Raw genomic sequence first — 21,453 nt, 5'->3', positions numbered from 1 at the left:
TTGTTTATGGATCAATAATGTTAGGCTAGGACTTCATTATTGGTTTTTCCATCAAAATCCAGAATACACAACTGTAAAGTATCAAAAGTTATCAGATAAATTTATTGATGATTAAAATATACTTAATTGATTAAAGTTAATCGGACAATTGTCATCAAGTAATGAAACATGATATTAAATCATCGAAATACCACAACAAACTCAACAACTAGTAGGTTCTCTCTCTTTAAGTGGTTTTTATACCATTTTCTTTATTCGTCACAATTATTTCAACCTCATTTAATATGATATGATTATAAATAAAATTTTGAAATCGAGACATGTAGAGTATATAACAATTATTAGTCTGTAGCGACTTGTCTGTACGAAATTGTCTATAGTTTTTCAGCTATCGTCAAAAGACCATTGGACATTGGTTCGAGTTTGTCATTTGCGCTCAAATTTTTATTGTGTAGTTGCACTCATTATTATAATATATTATCACAACGAACGGAGATATGTGATTGTTTGAACGAATAAATATGGGTTCACTAATACGTATTATTTTTTTATGAATTACCTTTGATATTAAAGGATATAATTACGAATGAATGATGCATTCTATATTTTGGACAGGCAGAGTGTTATCACGTGCTATAAGAAATGGACTTTCGAATTTATCAAGTGCTACTGAATTAAACGTCTCTAATAAAAAACATCCGTACTTAGTGTCAGTGGTTTGTGGATTTCCAAAAGACATTGCTAACGGAAGGTCACATAAGGGGCAATTTGGCGACGATGCTTGGTTCTCTACAAACTTCAACAATGCGGATGTTATTGGTTTGTTACTAACTATACGTTTGTTCTCCTTATTACATTTTTTTATTATATTGTTTTGCCTCATACTTTAATCAAAGTTTGAGCTTTATTACTTGGTTTCAAAACACATTTATATAATAACTTATTGAGTGTATAAAAATCGTTCTGTTATTAATATTATCCATTCTTATCAATATTATACTGTTTACAATTTACAATATAATATGTGTGTTTATTATCGACATAAATCTAGATCATAATATACTATTGGCAATTTATTTACATATTTCAAAGATATTTTCTAACTTACTGCTCATATTTATTATCAAAATATTAAGATAAGTTTTTATTTATCATGCATTATCACACATTGAATTACATCAGTTTTATAACACCAAGTCTTGAATCTCAGAAATATAAACTGAATGTAAATTATCCCAGTCGTTTATTTATATATGTATTTTATTTATATACTAGCAATGCCCTGCGGTTTCACCCGCATAGATAGCGATATCGTTACAGTGAAAAGTCTACTATATAGGTCGGACTATAGGTTTAATTTTTAATCACATGAAAATCACCTTTACCCCGTCCCGTGGGGCCGTGGGTTATGTCGGATTCCTACCGACCAAAACCCCACTGTGTTCCGTCAAGACGCATATTGGTAGAATTCCTCCGTGACCCCCGCACTACGGCCTGCTCGAACAGTATACCTACTATTTTCTGTAGATTGACACTTTTAAAAATTCGTTATATCTTTTGAATGGAATATCCAATTCTTTTCATTTAAAAAGTATTTTGCTGATATTGAAACAGTCTATAATAAAACATCATTTAATGGGATAAGGATTAATATATGTGTATGGATAACATGGTTTGATTACTGTCGGCACTTTTATTTACTTTGAAAACGTAAAAAAGTTGTTGTAGTAACATAACTACTGAAGATGGACATATGGTATCGCGGACTTTCTTGTAGATATTGATCCATTCTATAATACCGTAGAACATTTTTTTGTTCTATCTTCAATAGATTCCGCAGCGCACGCGATGACAGAAGTTTTATTGAGGATTTTTTTACACCTTGGGTTACATTATTGCATTTTTGGTAAGGATCTCTAATTTTTTTGAAAATGCAATATAGCCTATGTTGCTCAGTAAAGATGCAGCTTTCTAATGGTGAAAGAATTTTTGAAATCGGTCCAGTAGTTTTTGCGTGAAAACCATACATACATACATACTTACATACATACTTACAAACTTTTCCTCTTTATAATATTAGTATAGATGAATACCTATTTCAAGTCAATTTTTTTGGCTGACATTACAGAGTTGCTACATTATCATCCAATTGAATGAATCTAACCAAGTGGTGTTTTGGATGAAACAATTGGTTTTAAGTAACTTAGGGGAACATGGAAATATTAAAGCCTGATACCTATTTTTTCTCTCATACTGTTCAAAAAATCGTAATATACATGTGTTGCAATAAAGATTTATATATTCAATTAATTAATAAAACCCATTGTATGAAGAGGAAAATATTAGATAGTTTTCCTCTTCATACAATTTTATTGAAGAGTGAAATAAATTAATAAATAGGCTAATCACAATAAAGGTGAATTATTTAAAAATGTGAAAATAATAATATGTATGAAAGTTCTTACTTTGTCATGTCAATTGATATAGAACATATTCATAAAAATCTGGATTGTTTTGATATTGTTTTAAAGGATCTTTAAAAAATGGAGTCACTTCAAATAAAAATGTGTTATATTTAAAACATTAACGTTATCATCATTTATTCAGGTGTTGCTGATGGAGTCGGTGGATGGAGGGCTTATGGCATTGATCCAGGGGAGTTTTCATCATATCTCATGAAGACATGCGAGAGGCTCGTGCGAATGGGCCATTTCAAACTGTCTGAACCTGGTGATCTACTAGCAAAGTCGTATTATGAATTACTGGAGCATAAAAAACCTATTTTAGGTAATTTTGTACCTAATATAAGTTTAATAGTTGGTTGACCTGTATAAAAATAGTAATAAAATTTATTTAGTATGCATAATAGCTTTACCTATTAAATCTGAACAACTTAGTTTCATTTAAATTAATTTGAACTAATGGATATACTTCACAATAGATTGACTTTGTTGTCTTAATGAAGTTTAATTAAATATGAATTTAAATGATTATTAAGAACTTGTGGTTTGTTCTTTGAAATGTACAAAGGAAAATGAATAGCCCTCATTTGGCAAGTCTGAGGAGTTCTGAGAATAGGTTCATGATGTTTGTTTTTAATATTATTTTCTATTAATAACATTTCATATTGTTTAAAAGAGCACTTAACATTGTCCTGTTTTCGTTATTAAAGTTAAATATGTGATCTTTACATATAAAAATTAAAATAGCTATATACTATTTTAATTTTTTATAGCTTAAAAATATATTGAAATCACACATTCACAAATTGATCATAATATAACATTAACTGCATTTTCAATTGCAACATTAACATCCTCAAAATATGACAATTACAAGCTCTCTGACTGTCAATGGACTCTGATTCTTATTCCATGAGAATTCCATGTTTCACCACCATAAATAGAAGCCTACAAAATAATTATGCTACTGTCTAGCCTAACTATATCTAGACATGAAAATCATACTATAAATGCGTTGTAAAATAAAGAAAAACAAACACATAGTAAATCCTTACTAATATTATAAATGCGAAAGTAACTGTGTCTATCTGTCTGTTACTCAATCACGCCTAAACTACTGAACCAATTTTCATGAAATTTGATATGGAGATATTTTGATACCCGAGAAAGGACATAGGCTACCTTTTATTGCGAAATATGTACCACGGGCGAAGCCGGGGCGGACCTCTAGTGTGTAATAAAAAATTAGTAAGAATTTCACTGAAGTTATTCTCGTTTATCAGGTAGTAGCACAGCCTGTGTGATGATACTGGACCGCAACGAGAGTATAATGCGGGCAGCTAACATCGGCGACAGTGGGTACATGGTGGTCCGAGGATCCCGGATCGTGCACAGGTCGCACGAACAACAACATTACTTTAACACGCCGTACCAACTCAGTCTGCCGCCGCCTGGACACGATAGAAATGTACTGAGTGACAGGTGACTATGTTTTTTCTTGTTATATATATAGATTACTGCATTTACTTGTAATCGTACCCCATTTCTTAACTAATTGAGAGCAACAAATCAATTTTAAATTATTATAATAGTAGAATTTAATACATATACAAGTATTTTGCAAGTACAAGTTATTATTGGGAGGCAAATATTAATTTCCAAATTTGTTTCGTCATAGTAACACGATTTTATGACACTACCTAATAAAAAAATAGGTATAAAGTATGAATAATGCCATACCTATAGGCTATATCTTCTTATATATAAAAACTAGCGACCCGCCCCGGCTTCGCACGGGTGCAATGCTGATACTAAATACACTACAGAAAAACTGTGAACGTTGTATATAAAAACATAGCGGCCCCGCGGCCGGCCGGTACCGCCGCAAACGCTACGTCCCGCAATTTTTAAATCTGTAATATCTTCGAAAATATTCACTTAAATCATACGGTGTAAAGGGCCATATAGATCTATATTAAATGAACAATGTATTCAAGGTATTTAATTGGTTAAGGATTAATGCTGTATTGGTGAAAATCGCTTCGAAAATTAGCTATTATTTGTCGTAAAAAGTAAATGACAAAAAAATGTTATTGTGGGTTATCCATAAGAGATAGACATATACCATCGCGGACTTTTCTGTAGACCTTTTCAATGTGTATAATACTTAGTACATTATTTTGATAAAACTCGTAGGGTTCAGCCTGCGTTTGCAATATAAGCGGAAACAATGTAATTTTTTACGACATCACATTAGAAACCTCAAAAATAACAGTACTTCTCCACTATTTAATGGATGTTATTATACATATAAACCTTCCTCTTGAATCACTCTATCTATTAAAAAAAACCGCATCAAAATCCGTTGCGTAGTTTCAAAGATTTAAGCGTACAAAGGGACATAGGGACATAGGGACAGGGAAAGCGACTTTGTTTTATACTATGTAGTGATGAATCGCAAAATGTGTTGGTAAGCGCATAACTCGAGAACGGCTGAACCGATTTCGATAATTCTTTTTTTAATATATTCCTTGAAGTACGAGGATGGTTTTTATGTAGAGAAAACGTAAATATGTACCACGGGCGAAGCCGGCGCGGACCGCTAGTGTACTATAAAATCTATGACGCTGATTTTGTTTGAATCCGTATATTATTGACAACTCGTTATCTAAACAAGACATATTAGAAAAGCAAAAGGTTATATATTAATAGAGATAATAATATATGTTAACATTAGTCAAGGCTTTTTGATGAATGTCATACAGTTTGCAACATGAATTTTACTGCGCCCTCGAAATTAGCGGCACTAAAAGCAACGAATTGCAATTTAACAATGTAGATATATTTTTCTATATGAAATTGTTTATATCTTTTAAAATAATTGTAGAAAGTAACAGCGAAAGCCATACAATTACATGTTAAATGAAAGACACATATTTTCAAATATTTGGAAACTCGTGAATAATTTGCATAAACAAACGAAAGTGGAACTTTATTTTAGGTGTCGTTTATAACGTTTGAATCATAAAATGTATATTTTTGTTGTATTTCCACAAGTCATAAGACTTGTCGCGAGTCCAGCCTCTCGGGACCAGTGGTCATGTGCTCATTCCAAAGCCACTGTTGTTGTTTCTGAACAGTCTAATATTAGAATTTTTAGCTCATTGGATATCTGCCAGTTTACACTCACGTGCATAGTGTAATTTGTAAAATGGGAATATTGTGTATTTTTAAACTAACTACATACTAAAAATTACATGAAAGTAACATTAGGCTAATCACAATCAAGGTTGACTAATGTTGATACCGCAAAACGCAATATCTATGGCTTCCCGCATATTATTATGGTTTCAAACATAGTAAATACTAAATAGACTTGAAAGAATATCATCTTTTTAATAAAATCTAATTTACGGACTATTTGCAGTGGCCACCAGGTCTTAAGGTCTTCTAAATGCTATTATAGTAGGTATTACTAACTTCTCACCCGTTCATTTCATTTCTTAATTCAATTGCTGCAAGTTTTCTGTCCATGACGAAAACTATCAACGTCACTTTTCAAGGCGCTATCTATTTTTATGTCCAAATTCTTACATACATTATTATTCTTAATGGTCCTTAAAAATTTGATCGTCACTGTTCCAGTGAAGAGTCTATAAAAAACTTAAGTGCTAGAAGCCTGAATATCATATATGTATTCATATTTGTAACTGTATTAAAAATATTAAAAAGGGAAAAAACAATTGTATGAACTATGCTTTGAACGAATATTTCATCATTGCACCTAATAAGTCGAATGTCACTGACGTACATGTTTATCATGTTAATCTCTTATCGTATTTTTACAGTTCAATTATAAACTAGTGTCCTATGTTTCGTCTGAAAGTTCCAAGATTCTAAAAGTATATCAAAAAACAATATATCAATATTGATAGATATTATTGACACTGTATTTTAAAGCTGAAATTAAATTAAATGTCGCGAATTCAATTTTTCAAGTTCTTTCGACCCACATATTTTGTCAGATTTATTTCACTTGGATTTTGTTTGACTGACTTGTCCCAATGGAAAAGTTTGTTCTCCGCCGCTATCTATTTTGAATAAATCTAATTTGGAATTGGAAACACCATTGAGCGAGAGAGTACAATATGTCGTTTTATCACTTATGACGAATGTGAAATTTAATTGTTTCGTATAACCTCGGGCTTAAATTACGTTATTTATATATGTACATGTTCAGTTTATGTAAATTGCAATTTGCCAGCGTAATGAATTAATAACGAGTATCCAAGATAAAATAAAGTAGGTTATACCGAACTATTCAATATATAATTAATAATAAAGTGTTTTATTGATTTATTAACTTTTTTAGAAAATGATTCAATTTAAAATAATTAAATGCACTTAAGGTGATTGCAACGATCTGTTCCCAGCCAATATCCCGCTAGATGGCGCTGAATTCTACATTTCTAGTTTATTTGAGTTTTTGCGTAATTGGAATAGTCATCAAACCTAGGAATAGTCATGGCGGTTACTGAATATTATATTTTATTGAAATATGTTATATCATTGCCTTAAAATCCACCCAATTCGGTAAAATTATGCGTTTTAACATCTGTCATTGCATACAGGGTCGTTTACACACACAGACGTATACAAAAATGATAAAGATTTAACTCTAGATGGCGTGAATGTAAAGCGCGTCACACACGGTGAAGATACTACCTATAATATTTTATCTAATCTAGTAATATTTTATATTACAGTATCTTAAGGTATCCGGTATCAGCGTTCTGACCATCATTTTTCTTTTTTCGCTGTAGAACCGCCATCCTGTTACAAATGACCCACAAAGGAGAATGACCACGGGTGGTATCGGTAAAATTTTAGTTGTGCCACGTATTCGTTATATTGTTAATTCCTATTTGTATTTATAATGATCATATGTATCAATATTAAGTCTTAATTAAACCGGATAAATTGAAATAATAGTAAAAGTAAAAGTTTTTCTTTTGAAACATGTATGACTACGTATGGAATCGGTAAAATACTAGTTGTGTCACGTGTTCGTGATATTGTTAATTCCTATTTGTATTTATAATGATCATATTTATCACTATTAAGTTGTAATTATACCGAATAAATAGAAATAAAAGTAAAAGTTTTGTTTTGACACATACCTATATCTATCTCTCTTGCAAACGTCATATGTCATAGTTTCTATTTGAAATGTCAAATGAATGTGTTCGACGCATTGTTCGATGTTATTTTGAAATAATGTTTAAATTACGATTTACTTTTCACATTTGTCTTGTAAATTAAAATATTACCTATGTAATAAATGTAAAACTTAACGTTCATCGTTAGTTTAAACTCGATTAAGTAGTTTTTTGAAGTGTTGAATAAAACTATTGTTTTATTTTTATTGTCGCGAACTGCGGCTTATTTACATAAAAACTTTAATCATATCTAAAAGTACTAACATCAAGCTTTAAATTGAGCTATATTTCATCTTGACACAATAAGTTTGATTGCGATACCAAGTGCCATAGTCACTTGGGCAATCTCCTGTGGTTTTCATTTTTCTGTATGGGTAGACAAAACTTCAAAACGCCACCTGCTACGGTTTATATTATTATGAACGATTAGCTTTCCGCCCGCATTTTCAAAAAAAAACCCGTATAGTTCCCGTTCCCGTGGGGTTTCCGGGATAAAACCTATTCAATGTGTCCAAGTTACGTTCTATATGTGTGCTAAATTTCATTGTAATCGGTTCAGTAGTATTTGCGTGAAACACACACATACACATCCTCACAAACTTTCGCATTAGTAGGAAGTAGGATTGTTATAAAAATAAAAGTTATATTTGTTGGCGTAAACTATTTTATTGTAATTTTGGGAAATAAATAATGTCAAAATTGATTACCTACAATAAAACGCAGTTTTATTTTATTACCTACATTACACTATTGTTTTTTTTTTATCAAAACATGTATTTGAAGTAGCAAATATGATATTATGCTGATCCAAGCATTTTCACTCAAAACTAATATCACTAATGATTTGTAAAAGTAAATTATTTCAAAATACATTTCATAACCAACAAGTAAGAATAATTATTCATACAACAACAAATCAAAAACACTATTTACTATGGAAAAAAAACCAGGAAGGTGAAAAACATATTTACGATTTCGATGCACTCGACTTTTAGTAAAATAATAGGTAAAAATATTATTATGGTTTTGATCACAGACATATCTGTGGTTTTGATTTTAGCTACTAGTATCAGAAAGCTGCGTGTTCAATGCACGTCGGGGTCCCACAACTGTGGAGGAAGGAAGGTAGAATACCTCCATCGAATAAGTGAAGTTTCTCGACATACTCGATTTGCCGGCCGGCCTCAATGAAGATTGTCCGAAAGTTGTATATGTGCTCTGTAACGAAAAAATTTCGCTAGCGCGATTCAGAGTGAGGTGTCGTACAATATACCTAATGAAGTTTTTCATCTTTTTATTTTACTGCAAATACAAAATAAAAATTAAACAATGGTAATGTAAATTCTAAACAAACTACTACCAAAATACAATTAGAACAAAAATCATTTGACTTGTTTATTTCACCCAGAGGCCAGAGGCGGCTCGTGACAAAATTGTATAGGTGTTCACTTGAAATAAAACAACGAAAATACAATAGCGTTCGGGATGATTTATTACAAAAAAATGAGCACCACATTTTATAAATGTCTATAACACTAAAAATTACAAAGTACAGGCTATTTCAAAACGAATTCAATGACTAGGTATCAATAATTAGTAAATCACCGAATTTGCATTCGCGAGCGTAGGTATTGTTTGTCACTGACGGTCACTGACCTCTATAACTTATAGTTATAGAGGTCAGTGGTGTTTGTTGTGTAAACATGTATGTATTTGAGTAGTTAGTAGCATATTATATTCTGAATTTCTGATCCATGCCTATTCACTCAAAACTAATAACACTAATGATTTGTAACAGTAAATTATTTCAATAGGTAGGTATTTGAACATTTCCCAACAAGACGTAAGAATAATTATTCGTAGGTATACAAGATACAATAACAAATCTAATACACTATTTATTATTTTATTATTTACTAGCGGTCCGCCCCGGCTTCGCCCGTGGTACATGTTTACGTTTTCTCTCCATAAGAAGTAATAGCTAGAGAGCTAGCGCAAAGCTACCTGTATGTATTTGACCAGACCTGGATTTTTGTGTGTTGATTCCCCTATACCTACTATACATGAGATGAGGAGTCACTAAGCCCAGAGTGGTGGACGGGGCGCGCGCTTAGGTAAGACAGGTGGAAATTTTTGGCGAACTTTGAAACCATTTGACCACGTCTGCCATTTTGATATTTGAAAATAGATTATTATTACTATCGGAAAATAACAATGGCAGACCATTATCACGCGGATAACATTCTGGCAGACACTTATGAAAGTGCTGAAAAAAATACAATTTTGAAAGTATTTGACCAGATCTGCCATTCATATATTTTATTTATTAGGGTCTTAAAAACTTATTTTCGAAACGGCAGACATTTTCATTGCGTAGGTACAGACTTCAGCAGACAACAAAACTTTACAGACTTCAGCAGTCAACAAGACTTAGCTTCTACATGGTCAGATGTATATATGTATTACGTTCCCTGACCTTACATCAATGATTTACTTTATTAATGTTTTTATGGTCATTTACATTTAATTTTGAAAACTATGGAATAAAATTTATAAATTTGATGATACAAAACTAAATATACATTTGTAAAGAATCTCAAATATAAAGTTGTGTTGCAAATAACAAATCATCATTTAAATATTTAGTTTATTTCTTTATTTAAGAAACAATTAACAATTACAAAACAACATAAAAAAACACGCATGCATTTATTGAAATGTTCATTCATCATCACTATCGTATGGCGTTGTGTGACTCGTCTTCATAATCCATTGAATCGGATTCTGTAAAAGTAAAACGTAAATTATATAATAAAAGAAATGAGTCATTATAAACTTACCTAGTAAGGCAATGCCTTTGATGTCGCACGATGCCGCCGCGCCGCCAGTGTAGGTACTTCTGCTGCTACATGAAAATATGCTAGGGTTGCAACAAATGGGAAATAAAACAATTGTGATTATTACTATTATGATGTAATCATTTATTCATATTATGTACATTCAAAAAAATTGCTATTATTAAATCTGATGTAATTATTTTTTCATAAATATATAATTATTATTAATTACATAATATATTGCACTGTGAAATATTTACGTATCACTTTATTTTTGATGTTCTTAATTGTCTTTTATAAAATTTAAGTGACGCATTCGCATTGGGATCAACAATCCGATAAGAAAAGAATGGAGACAACATATACATAGCTTTGATTTCAATTCTACAGATACAAAATATACAATCTATCTAAAATGATACAACGGATGTTTCCTGCGTTTTCTCGTCAAAATACCGAAACAACGTAATTATTGTATAGTAGTTGGGCGTGAAAGTAAAAAAACAAATGAAAAGTGTTTTCCATATGATTATTTATTAAATTTACGCGATTAAGAATAATTTCAACGATACAATTTAGTAACCGAGAATTCAGAGGATTAAAGAAAATACCTGCCTGATCATTTTATCAAACTCTAAAAGAATTATGGTTATTTCGCATCACTCGGTTTATTAGTTTGGTAATAATTATTAAAGGTAGTTACAACCCTAGCCATTGAGTCGAACGGTAGGCAACACAATATCGACTTTGTGCGGGTACATATGGTACATTTCTTCTTGCTGTGAAGCGTAATTATTATTATTAAGATTTTTTAGGCTATTTTGAATCAGCTGTTCTAATTTAATTCTAGAAATTTATTAAAACGTGATTTTTTTAAAAGTATATTATGAGTTTATAAATACCTCAACCAATAGTTATTGTGTCCTATCCTCATTTCTTTATATCTTGGTAGTTAACTAAAGTGTTAAATTTACATAACCTCAACAACAACATTTACACTGCCACTGCACTAAAACTAAACTAACTAGCTCTCTAGCTATAAGAACCATCCTCGTACTTCAAGGGATATAATAAAAAAAGAATTATCGAAATCGGTTCAGCCGTTCTCGAGTTATGCGCTTACCAACACATTTTGCGATTCATTTTTATATATAAGACTAGCGGTCCGGCCCGGCTTCGCCCGTGGTACATGTTTACGTTTTCTCTACATAAGAACCATCCTCGTACTTCAAGGAATATAATAAAAAAAGAATTATCGAAATCGGTTCAGCCGTTCTCGAGTTATGCGCTTACCAACACATTTTGCGATTCATTTATATATATATACTAGCGGTCCGCCCCGGCTTCGCCCGTGGTACATAATATTTACGTTTTCTCTACATAAAAACCATCCTCGTACTTCAAGGAATATAATAAAAAAAGAATGATCGAAATCGGTTCAGCCGTTCTCGAGTTATGCGCTTACCAACACATTTTGCGATTCATTTTTATATATAAGAAGATAAGATTATGTGAAAATAACCAGGAAGGTGAAAAACATATTTACGAAAACATAGTAACATAATATGGCTGTCGCTACAATAATTATATTTCAATTTTATCTTTTTATACCTAGTAGAACTGGCCGACGAATAAAAAAAATCGTATTAGAATAAATACAATAAATTACGGAACAAAAAAAGGATTGTAACTGAATTAGGTATGTTTGTTTCTGGGCGCACCGTTTTCGACGACGCGACGCGCGACGTAAGCGTATAGGTATAGGTACCTACTTTGCTAAAACAAACTAATAAAATTGTGTGTCTGTCTGAAAATTCGGAAAAGCATATTTTGCAAGTTTGTAATTACTTTGATAGTTTACCGATTTATAATAATTGTAATTGTAATTGTATAATATATAATTTGCAATGTGGTGAAATTTCATAAAAATCACGGGCCAATTTTTTGTTTTGAATCCCACCGAAAATATAATTGCGTTATTAGAATAATTAATTACTATACCTACCCACGATCAATTATTACAATATAGTCTCAAATGCATACTAGAGAAATATTGCAATTTGATTCAATTAAAATGCATAGCATACAAAAATAAATTCACAACACAAGAAATTCCGCGCGCAAATCATAGCGCGTGTCAATGAAATCAAGAATGTTTTATATCAAGCCGACGCGGACGACGACGCGACGCCGAACAAAAGTACCTACGACGGACGACCACGCTTCGAGTTGCCAAACAACATGAGTAATAAATTGTTTACAAAAAAAACAAGTTTTCCATTTTTCTGTATGAGTAGACAGAACTTCAAAACGCCACCTGCTACGGTTTATATTATGAACGATTGTTATAAAAATAAAAGTTATATTTGTTGGTGTAAACTATTTTATTGATCAATAATTTTGGAATTTAAAATTGTCAACATTGATTACAATAAAACGCAGTTTTATTTTATTACACTATTGTTTTTTTTATCAAAACATGTATTTGAAGTACCATATAATATTATGCTGATCCAAGCATTTTCACTCAAAACTTATATCACTAATGATTTGTAAAAGTAAATTATTTCAATATACATTTCATAACCAACATGTAAGAATAATTATTATTATTCCTACCTACAACAACAAACCTAAAACACTATTTACTATGGGAAAATAACCAGGAAGGTGAAAAACATATTATTATTTACGATTTCGACGCACTCGACTTTTAGTAAAATATAGTAGGGAAACATAATATTATGGTTTTGATTTTTGCTACTAGTATAAGAAAACTGCGTGTTCAAACTACTTGTTTGTCTGTCTGAAAATTCGGAAGTACTTTGGTAGTTTACCGATTTATAATAATATTGTATATATCGTTGTTTAAAAAATATTCAAACACAATAAAATATGATATATGTACTGATTTATCACTGGTTTCAGTGATGAACTGATGAGTCAATTATAGCCACTATACTTTCGTCATACGTGTGTATGATTGATGTGATTTGCAACGTGGTGATATTTCAGAAAAATCACGGGTCAAATTGTCCCACCGAAAATATAACTGCGTTATAAGAATAACTATACCTACGATAAATTATACATAATACAATATAGTCTCAAATGCATACTAGTGAAATATTTTATTTGAATCAATAAAATAAAAAAATAAATAAAAAATAATAATAATACAAAAATAAATTCACAACACAAGAAAATCCGCGCGCAAATCATAGCGCGTGACAATGAAATCAAGAACTTTCGAGCCGACGCGGACGACGAAGGAGCCTAACAAAAGTACCTACAATCATAGGCGGCTCGTGACAAAATTGTATGGCCGTGTTCACTTGAAATAAAACAACGAAAATAGGTACCTACAATAGCGTTAGCAGTACAAAAAAAATGAGCACCACATTATAAATGTCTATTTATACACTAAAAATTATAGAGTATTTCAAAACGAATTCAATTATTATTTAGCAATAATTAGAAAATCCCCGAATTTGCATTCGTGATCGTATTCATAGTGTTTGTCTACACTAATATTATAAAGAGGAAAACTTTGTTTGTTTGTTTGATTGTAATGAATAGGCTCATAAACTACTGGACATTTTACCAATGTTTGCAAGTTTGTGATTACTTTGATAGTTTACCGATTTATAATAATTGTATACTTATATCATTGTTTAAAAATATTCAAACACAATATGATATAGGTACTGATTTATCACTGGTTTCAGTGATGAACTGATGAGTCAATGTTAGCCACAATACTAATCACTTTCGTCATACATGTGTATGAACTATGATTGATGTGATTTGCAATGTGGTGAAATTTCATAAAAATCACGGGCCAATTTTTTGTTTTGAATCCCACCGAAAATACATATATTACTAATTGCGTTATTAGAATAATTAATTACTATACCCACGATCAATTATTACAATTTACAATATAGTCTCAAATGCATACTAGAGAAACATTGCAATTTGAATCAATTAAAATGCATAGCATACAAAAATAAATTCACAACACAAGAAATTCCGCGCGCAAATCATAGCGCGTGTCAATGAAATCAAGAATGTAATTTTATATCAAGCCGACGAGCGACGACGCCGAACTAAAGTACCTACAGTACCATTTACCTTCAGTGTACAATACAGTTTACAGACCTACGACGGACGAACAATAATGAGTAATAAATAAAAAAAAACATAGTTTCTAAGGTCATTAGTTTTATTTTATTTTATTGTTATTTTCTTTGAACGATTGGAAATGAAATTACTCAATTTTTACACAGAACTTTGATTTATTAGAATTATGCTCATTATGCATAAGATAACGAACGCGAATGCACGACATCTAGCGCGTCAATGTCTAAACATCGCCTTTCGTTTAGACATTGACGCGCTAGATCTGTAATAAGTATGTATATAGTCTATGCGCTAGATGTCGTGCTTTATGTCGTGTTTCGCTTGGCAAAAGTCACGCACACTACTGTAGAAGTGTCAAATTTTTCCGGTATTTTACTGTTGTTTTTCTAAGTAAATATTGTAAATTATTGATTAAAAAGGTCGAACGCGCACACATTTCATTATAGAGAAGTGATAAAATGATTAGTTTTAAAGAAATAGTGTCTGTGTTAAGTGTTTAGAGGTAATCAAAAATGTATGGAGGGACGGTCGGAACATCAACCTTAAGTAGCAGAAACCTTTATGCAATAGCTAAAAAGTATTTATTTATTGAATCGATTTTGATTAACTTTAGTGCATAAAATAAGACATATTCAAGAGTCTAGAAATAGAATAAAGTTTTCTAAAGTCATCAATTTAATCATACTGTTTGTCTTATTAGTTAACACATGTGGCGCTATAATTTATTTTTATACTTCTCATCCTGCAAATTTTTTTAACTGAAATTGAATTGTAATTTAGATGAAACTCATGATGATGTTTACATAGACCGCCTCCTCGGTACAGTGGTTGACGCGTAAGCGTAGAACCGTGGGGTCCTGGGTTCGATTCCTGGTGGAGACGAAGAAAAAAATGTCTCGGTCTGGCAAGACACAGAAGGCTGATCACCTACTTGTCCCTAAAGAAAATCGATCAGTGAAACAGATGTATGCATAATGCATCTGCCCCTAACACCACTAGGGGACACGGGACTTCACTTTTTTTTTACATGATGATGTTTACTATAATTATAATAAATAAAACAAAACAATTCCAGGCCCGAATCGGCGGAGACGGCGGAATTCAAAGTGGAGTGCGGGGACGTGATCCTCGTGGCCACGGACGGCGTGTTCGACAACGTGCCCGAGACGGTGCTCGTCGCGGAGATGCGGCGCGCGCACGGGGCTGATAACGACGCGCACAAGTTGCAAGCGGTCGCTAATTCTATCGCGTGGATGGCGCGCAATCTATCCTTCGATGGGTGTTACATGTCGCCGTTCGCTAAGAGCGCCCGCCAGAACGGGATCGATGCTATAGGTGGGTCTTTGGTGGTTATGGCTGTCTTATGGTGAGTCGCAGGGGTACGGTGGGGATGACGACGCGCACAAGTTGCAAGCGGTGGGTAACTCTATGGCTACTTTAACGCGTGGATGGCGCGCAATCTTGCTATTATGTATTCTACTGAACTATTTTTTTATGAAAACCGTAATATAAAATGATGCTATAACATAAACCTCTGCTTATAGAAAACTAAAGCATGTGTGTATAATTCTAATGGGATTATAATTATAATTTTTCATTTCAGGTGGAAAGCCGGACGACATAACAGTGCTCCTAGCAATAGTAGCACTATGAAAATGTCAATGTGATTGATTTAGTTTAGATTTTACTTGGTCTCAACAATGACCACTTACAAAATTAGTTTATATAAACGACACCAAAAAAACGAATATTTGGTTATTCTATTATTATCTTTATTTTGGTCATCTTGTACTAATTTCTTGCAAAATAATGCAATTTCGAGGTCTAATATATTATCGTAATGTCACCATTAGAACATAGAACACTAGTCACTTGGTGTTATCCATATATCATAATATATGATTGTGTTGATTGGGATTTGTAATTGTGATTTATAGTTTGTGGTTTGAATTGGAATACACGCGTTTATGCCTTTGTTAATTATTAATTCTTTGTTTTTGTGAATTTCCGTGCATTATGCAAAATCTTTAACGAGAATAAAACTGATTCTAATATGTATACTTTAAGGCATAAACTATTATGTATTTTTATGGGTGTGTGTCTTTTGTAAGATGGAAAGCAATTAATGCAATTTATAAATTAATTACTTATTTTGATATAAAAAATGTCAATACTTGTTTACAATGTGTGTATCAATGTTTGATTGAAGACTGATTCTAGCATAACTGATGTGTTGTTGTAAATATATAGAATGTTCATATTGTCTTATGTTCGCGCTACTATTTAAATATTTTTTATTACTTATCATTTGTTTTTGTATATTTCCAAACTAAATTAAGTGCTAAGTTAATTGAACACACACGATAAAAATACTATTACACCCTTTTAAATTAAAATATTATTGTTAACTTTCCCCTCTCATCCATAATCCATTAATGTAACATCTAATACCATTCAATTTACACGTTGATCAATTTATAGATGAAATTCCTATTTTAAACAGAATCTCCCTAAACATGAGTCAAAATGGAAAATAAAAATCTAAGAAATGTCTCAAATTACTCGGTTTATGTTGGAAAAATTGTTAAACTTCATGCTTAGAATTATATATTATGAGCATCTATTATCTAAAGATGTATAGGTACATTAAATTCCTGTTATTTATCCATCATTCATTGTAACGATTTTATAAATTATATCTTCTATACCTTAAAAATATGTATAACAAAAATAATACTTCATTTATTAAATAATAAATATGCAAGTGGGAGTGATTGTACTGGCATAGCGATATACATTGTTGCGATAGTAGAAAATTCGTACAACTGCGCCAACAAAATACGTACGTAGTTGTTCTGTCTTAAGATTTTTGATAGTTCTATGTACAATTAATTGTAAATTATGTAGAAGAATGACAAATAAATGTTTGAATAAATGATAATATAATTTTTTATTTCTATGGTTTATTAAAACACTCCATTATTTTATATACATAATTTATTTCATGAAAAAGTAGTTATTCTTACATAAAATTATTTAACACACTGCAAAAACATAGGGCATGGTTTGTGCTTGATACTTTATTTATATTAATGTCCCTTTTTTAAATGAAATTTTAGATCTAAATAAAAACAGGTTTTTGGTTTGCCTCTTGTACTAAGAAAATCGAATGGTTCTATACTCATATTATCCATTCCCTTCGTCTTCGTCCCGACGACGCCAGTCAAACCCTCCGGGACGAACATTGGCTAATTCAGGCAGTGGGGCATACTCCCTTTCAGCTTCAGGATCAAACAGTCTTTTTCTAGAAAATGTCAGTCAAAAAAATAAATGAAACCGAAAAATTTCAATGATTTGTATGATGAGGAGGAAGGAAGTTTTGAATATATGGCAAATGTTTGAAGATGTGGTATTGTCAAATGATTAGTTTTTTTGCCAAAGAGTAATTGAAGATGTAATAAGGAAATGATCAACTGAATGAACTGTTTTAATTAGCAAGTTATTTATTTATTTATTTATTTAAATACTTTATTGTACTGCCAACAAAAAAACTTATAAAAAGAAAACTTATACTAAAAGAAGACACAGCACAGATGGCGGCCTTATCACTTATAAGTGATTTCTTCCAGGCAACCAACTGAAGATGGGATAACATAATAGAAAAAAGGAGGTGGGTAAAAAGTAAACGCAATAATTATGTAATATAAAACTAATAGAAAAAAAAAAATACTAATAAATATACTATAAATAATACCTAGATATAATAATAGATATCATATATATATACATACGTATATACCTATAATTATATATACATACCATAAGTAAAATAAATACATACAAGTTATGTACTTTGTACTCACTGAAAAAATATTAAGTGGTATCACTTAATATTTTTTTTATATGTATAGACTAGCGACCCGCCCCGGCTTCGCACGGGTGCAATGCTGATACACTTTTTTTTTTTTTTTTTTATGTTATGGGGAGACAAACGAGCGGACGCACTGCCTGGTGGTAAGCAGGTTGCGTCGCCCATAAACCATAACAGAGGTTATGGTTGTTGCCTACCAGAATAGGGTAAGGGGGAAGACGGAATTAAATAATATATAAAAATAATGAAGCGGAAGCTATGCGTGGATTGGGAAGCGGCGGGAATTTATTGGCCTTTTAAGAAATGATATGCTTTTTTCTTAAAATTTTCCAAATCATAGCTCCTAGGAAACACAGCAGGTGGTAGACTATTCCAGAGCTTACAGGTTCTTGGAAGAAAAGTGCGAAAACTACAGAAAAACTGTGAACGTTGTATATAAAAACATAGCGGCCCGCTCCGGCTTCGCACGGGTATAAAATAGATAGCCGGGCGGCCGGCCGGTACCGCCGCAAACGCTACGTCCCGCAATTTTTAAATCTGTAATATCTTCGAAAATATTCACTTAAATCATACGGTGTAAGGGCCATATAGATCTAAATTAAATGAAAAATGTATTCTAGGTATTTAATTGGTTAAGGATTAATGCTGTATTGGTTAAAATCGCATCGAAAATTAGCCATTATTTGTCGTAAAAAGTAAATGACAAAAAAAAGTTATTGTGGGTTATCCATAAGAGATAGACATATACCGTCGCGGACTTTTCTGTAGACCTTTTCAATGTGTATAATACTTAGTACATTATTTTGATAAAACTCGTAGGGTTCAATGCCTGCGTTTGCAATGTAAGCGGAAAAAATGTAATTTTTTACGACATCACATTAGAAACCTCAAAAATAACAGTACTTCTCCACTATTTAATGTATATTATTATACATATAAACCTTCCTCTTGAATCACCTATTAAAAAAAAACCGCATCAAAATCCCTTGGTAGTTTCTAAGATTTAAGCGTACAAAGGGACATAGGGACAGGGAAAGCGACTGTTTTATACTATGTAGTGATACACCCATATTTAACATAGTCATTGTGATATTATGATTATTATGTAGTTATCACTTATGTAATAGATGAAATCGGCTACTAATTGCATGAAAAAAATTGATAAATACTCACAGAAATTTGGGTGTCTTCAATAACTTTTGTCCTCTTGATTGACGCGGCCAAACATCTTCCAAGAAGAAATATATGTGTCCAATGGCCATTCCCACCAAATCAACAGATATAGCATTGCCAAGGAGCACAGAAAATCCAAGTAGAACAAATGGCAAGTAAGGGGCCTGTCAATAATTCTTATTAAAAACTAAAATTTAGACAAATTGTAAAATAGATACATATATCTAAGTACATAGTTATTTGTAAGTACTGCTTGAGCTATATCAACATTATTCCATTCGTTCTCTGAGAGAATGACAATTTAAGCAAGGAAGTGAATCTTAAACATACTTTTAAGGTAAACTGAATACACATAGAAGTTTATGCTATTAACTTCATATTCATATGTCAAATAAAATAGTTTTCTTATAACTTATTACATTTGACAAAATTACTTACTTGAAAATTCATGAGGCCAAAGAAATTCAATCTTATAAATACATTTCGTCGAGACCAAACATACACAATCATAATGGTGAATGCTTGTCCTAAGAATAATAAGTTAATGAAAAATGCACAAAACTGTAAAACATTAAGGAAACATATAGGATTTATGTACTATGAAACATGTAAAATGAAATTTTAACATAAATAAATCAAATAAGAAATTACTTCTTTATCTTTATATGACATTAATTACATAAATATTTATTATCTATAGTTGAAAAAGGATACAATCATCAGCACAGCACCAAAGAAAAACATCACAACAAAATCAGCAGTCCTCCCTCTAAATGATCCTTCTTCTAACATTCTACAATATCTATATGTGAATATCATATTGAAAAAGAAATTAAACCCTAGGTTCCCAAAGAAAAGGAATGTAGTGATGAACCTCCATATCTGGTATCTATAGAGGATCAATGTAGGATTAAAGTAAAGCTGGAATGGTGAAACCAGATCTAGTTGCTGAAAGGAACACAAAGTATTATTATAAAGCTAATTACCACTCATATTTAATACTAGCATTCCGCCTGCGGCTTCGCCCGCGTTTTCAAAAAAAAACCCGCATAGTTCCCGTTCCCGTGGGATTTCCGGGATAAAACCTAGCCTATGTCACTCAGAAATGATGTAGCTTTCCAACAGTGAAAGAATTTTTCAAATCTGCCAAGTAGTTTCGGAGCCTATTCAATTCATACAAACAAACAAACAAACAAAAAATCAAACCTTTCCTCTTTATAATATTTGTATAGATATATTCTAAAAAATAACTACTTACGACAGCCAGAGTAGTAATAACACAAGCTGTAGTGTATACCCTGGTTACTGGTGGTATTAGCATGTATTCTTGAAGTAAAGATTGATATGCCATTTTGGTTTCAAATGAAATAACAACTAGAAATCACAAAATCATTATTAAGTTTAAGTGAATACTATAACGCGACACTATTGGGCCACATCACTCTTATCGAAATAATATCTGTAAAGAACACAGGCAGTACAAGTACAAAATATGCATATAACACAAAATATTTTTAACACTTATTGTTATCTTACGAATATAGAAATAAATAAAGTCATTAGATTTAAATACTTTATCAGATGATTAATTAATAGTGAGATGCCATTTTTTACAATTCATTTTAGAAAATAGGATGTAGGATATTTTCAATTAATTTGCAACAGCTATGACATTTTATTACATACGAAGTTGACGTTGACAGCTAATGTCAGCAAGTCACAGAATATATAAATAAACAACTAACATA

At 31.7% G+C, this 21,453-nt stretch overlaps 2 protein-coding genes across 4 annotated transcripts; one reads left to right on the top strand and one right to left on the bottom strand.

Annotated features, from left to right (window-relative positions):
• Positions 1 to 399: 399 nt before the first annotated feature.
• LOC149483411 (protein phosphatase PTC7 homolog) lies at positions 400 to 17,974 on the top strand. The gene is made up of 5 exons (XM_089702434.1): positions 400 to 819; positions 2,608 to 2,787; positions 3,746 to 3,944; positions 15,737 to 15,996; positions 16,265 to 17,974. The coding sequence occupies exons 1-5, from the start codon at positions 591 to 593 to the stop codon at positions 16,312 to 16,314; spliced, it is 918 nt and encodes a 305-aa protein (XP_089558560.1). The 5' UTR covers positions 400 to 590; the 3' UTR covers positions 16,315 to 17,974.
• Der-2 (Derlin 2) lies at positions 17,641 to 21,400 on the bottom strand. 3 transcript variants are annotated; one of them, XM_089702435.1, is made up of 6 exons: positions 21,279 to 21,400; positions 20,964 to 21,164; positions 20,420 to 20,653; positions 20,144 to 20,266; positions 19,706 to 19,869; positions 17,641 to 17,965 (listed from the first exon to the last, which is right to left on the bottom strand). In XM_089702435.1, the coding sequence occupies exons 2-6, from the start codon at positions 21,054 to 21,056 to the stop codon at positions 17,848 to 17,850; spliced, it is 732 nt and encodes a 243-aa protein (XP_089558561.1). In that variant the 5' UTR covers positions 21,057 to 21,164; positions 21,279 to 21,400; the 3' UTR covers positions 17,641 to 17,847. The 3 variants fall into 3 exon arrangements, with proteins under 3 accessions (XP_089558561.1, XP_089558563.1, XP_089558562.1); XM_089702437.1 differs by having other exon boundaries at positions 20,964 to 21,079; positions 21,279 to 21,384; XM_089702436.1 differs by having other exon boundaries at positions 21,320 to 21,337.
• Positions 21,401 to 21,453: the final 53 nt, after the last annotated feature.

The sequence above is a fragment of the Colias philodice genome, chromosome 13 (genome assembly GCF_061535455.1).
Source record: "Colias philodice isolate Cphi_HAF_F1 chromosome 13, ilColPhil1 Martin Lab GWU primary, whole genome shotgun sequence".
Lineage (NCBI taxonomy): Eukaryota > Metazoa > Arthropoda > Insecta > Lepidoptera > Pieridae > Colias > Colias philodice.
The sequence above is the reverse complement of the archived record's forward strand: the minus strand, read 5'-3'. Positions and strand labels throughout refer to the sequence as shown.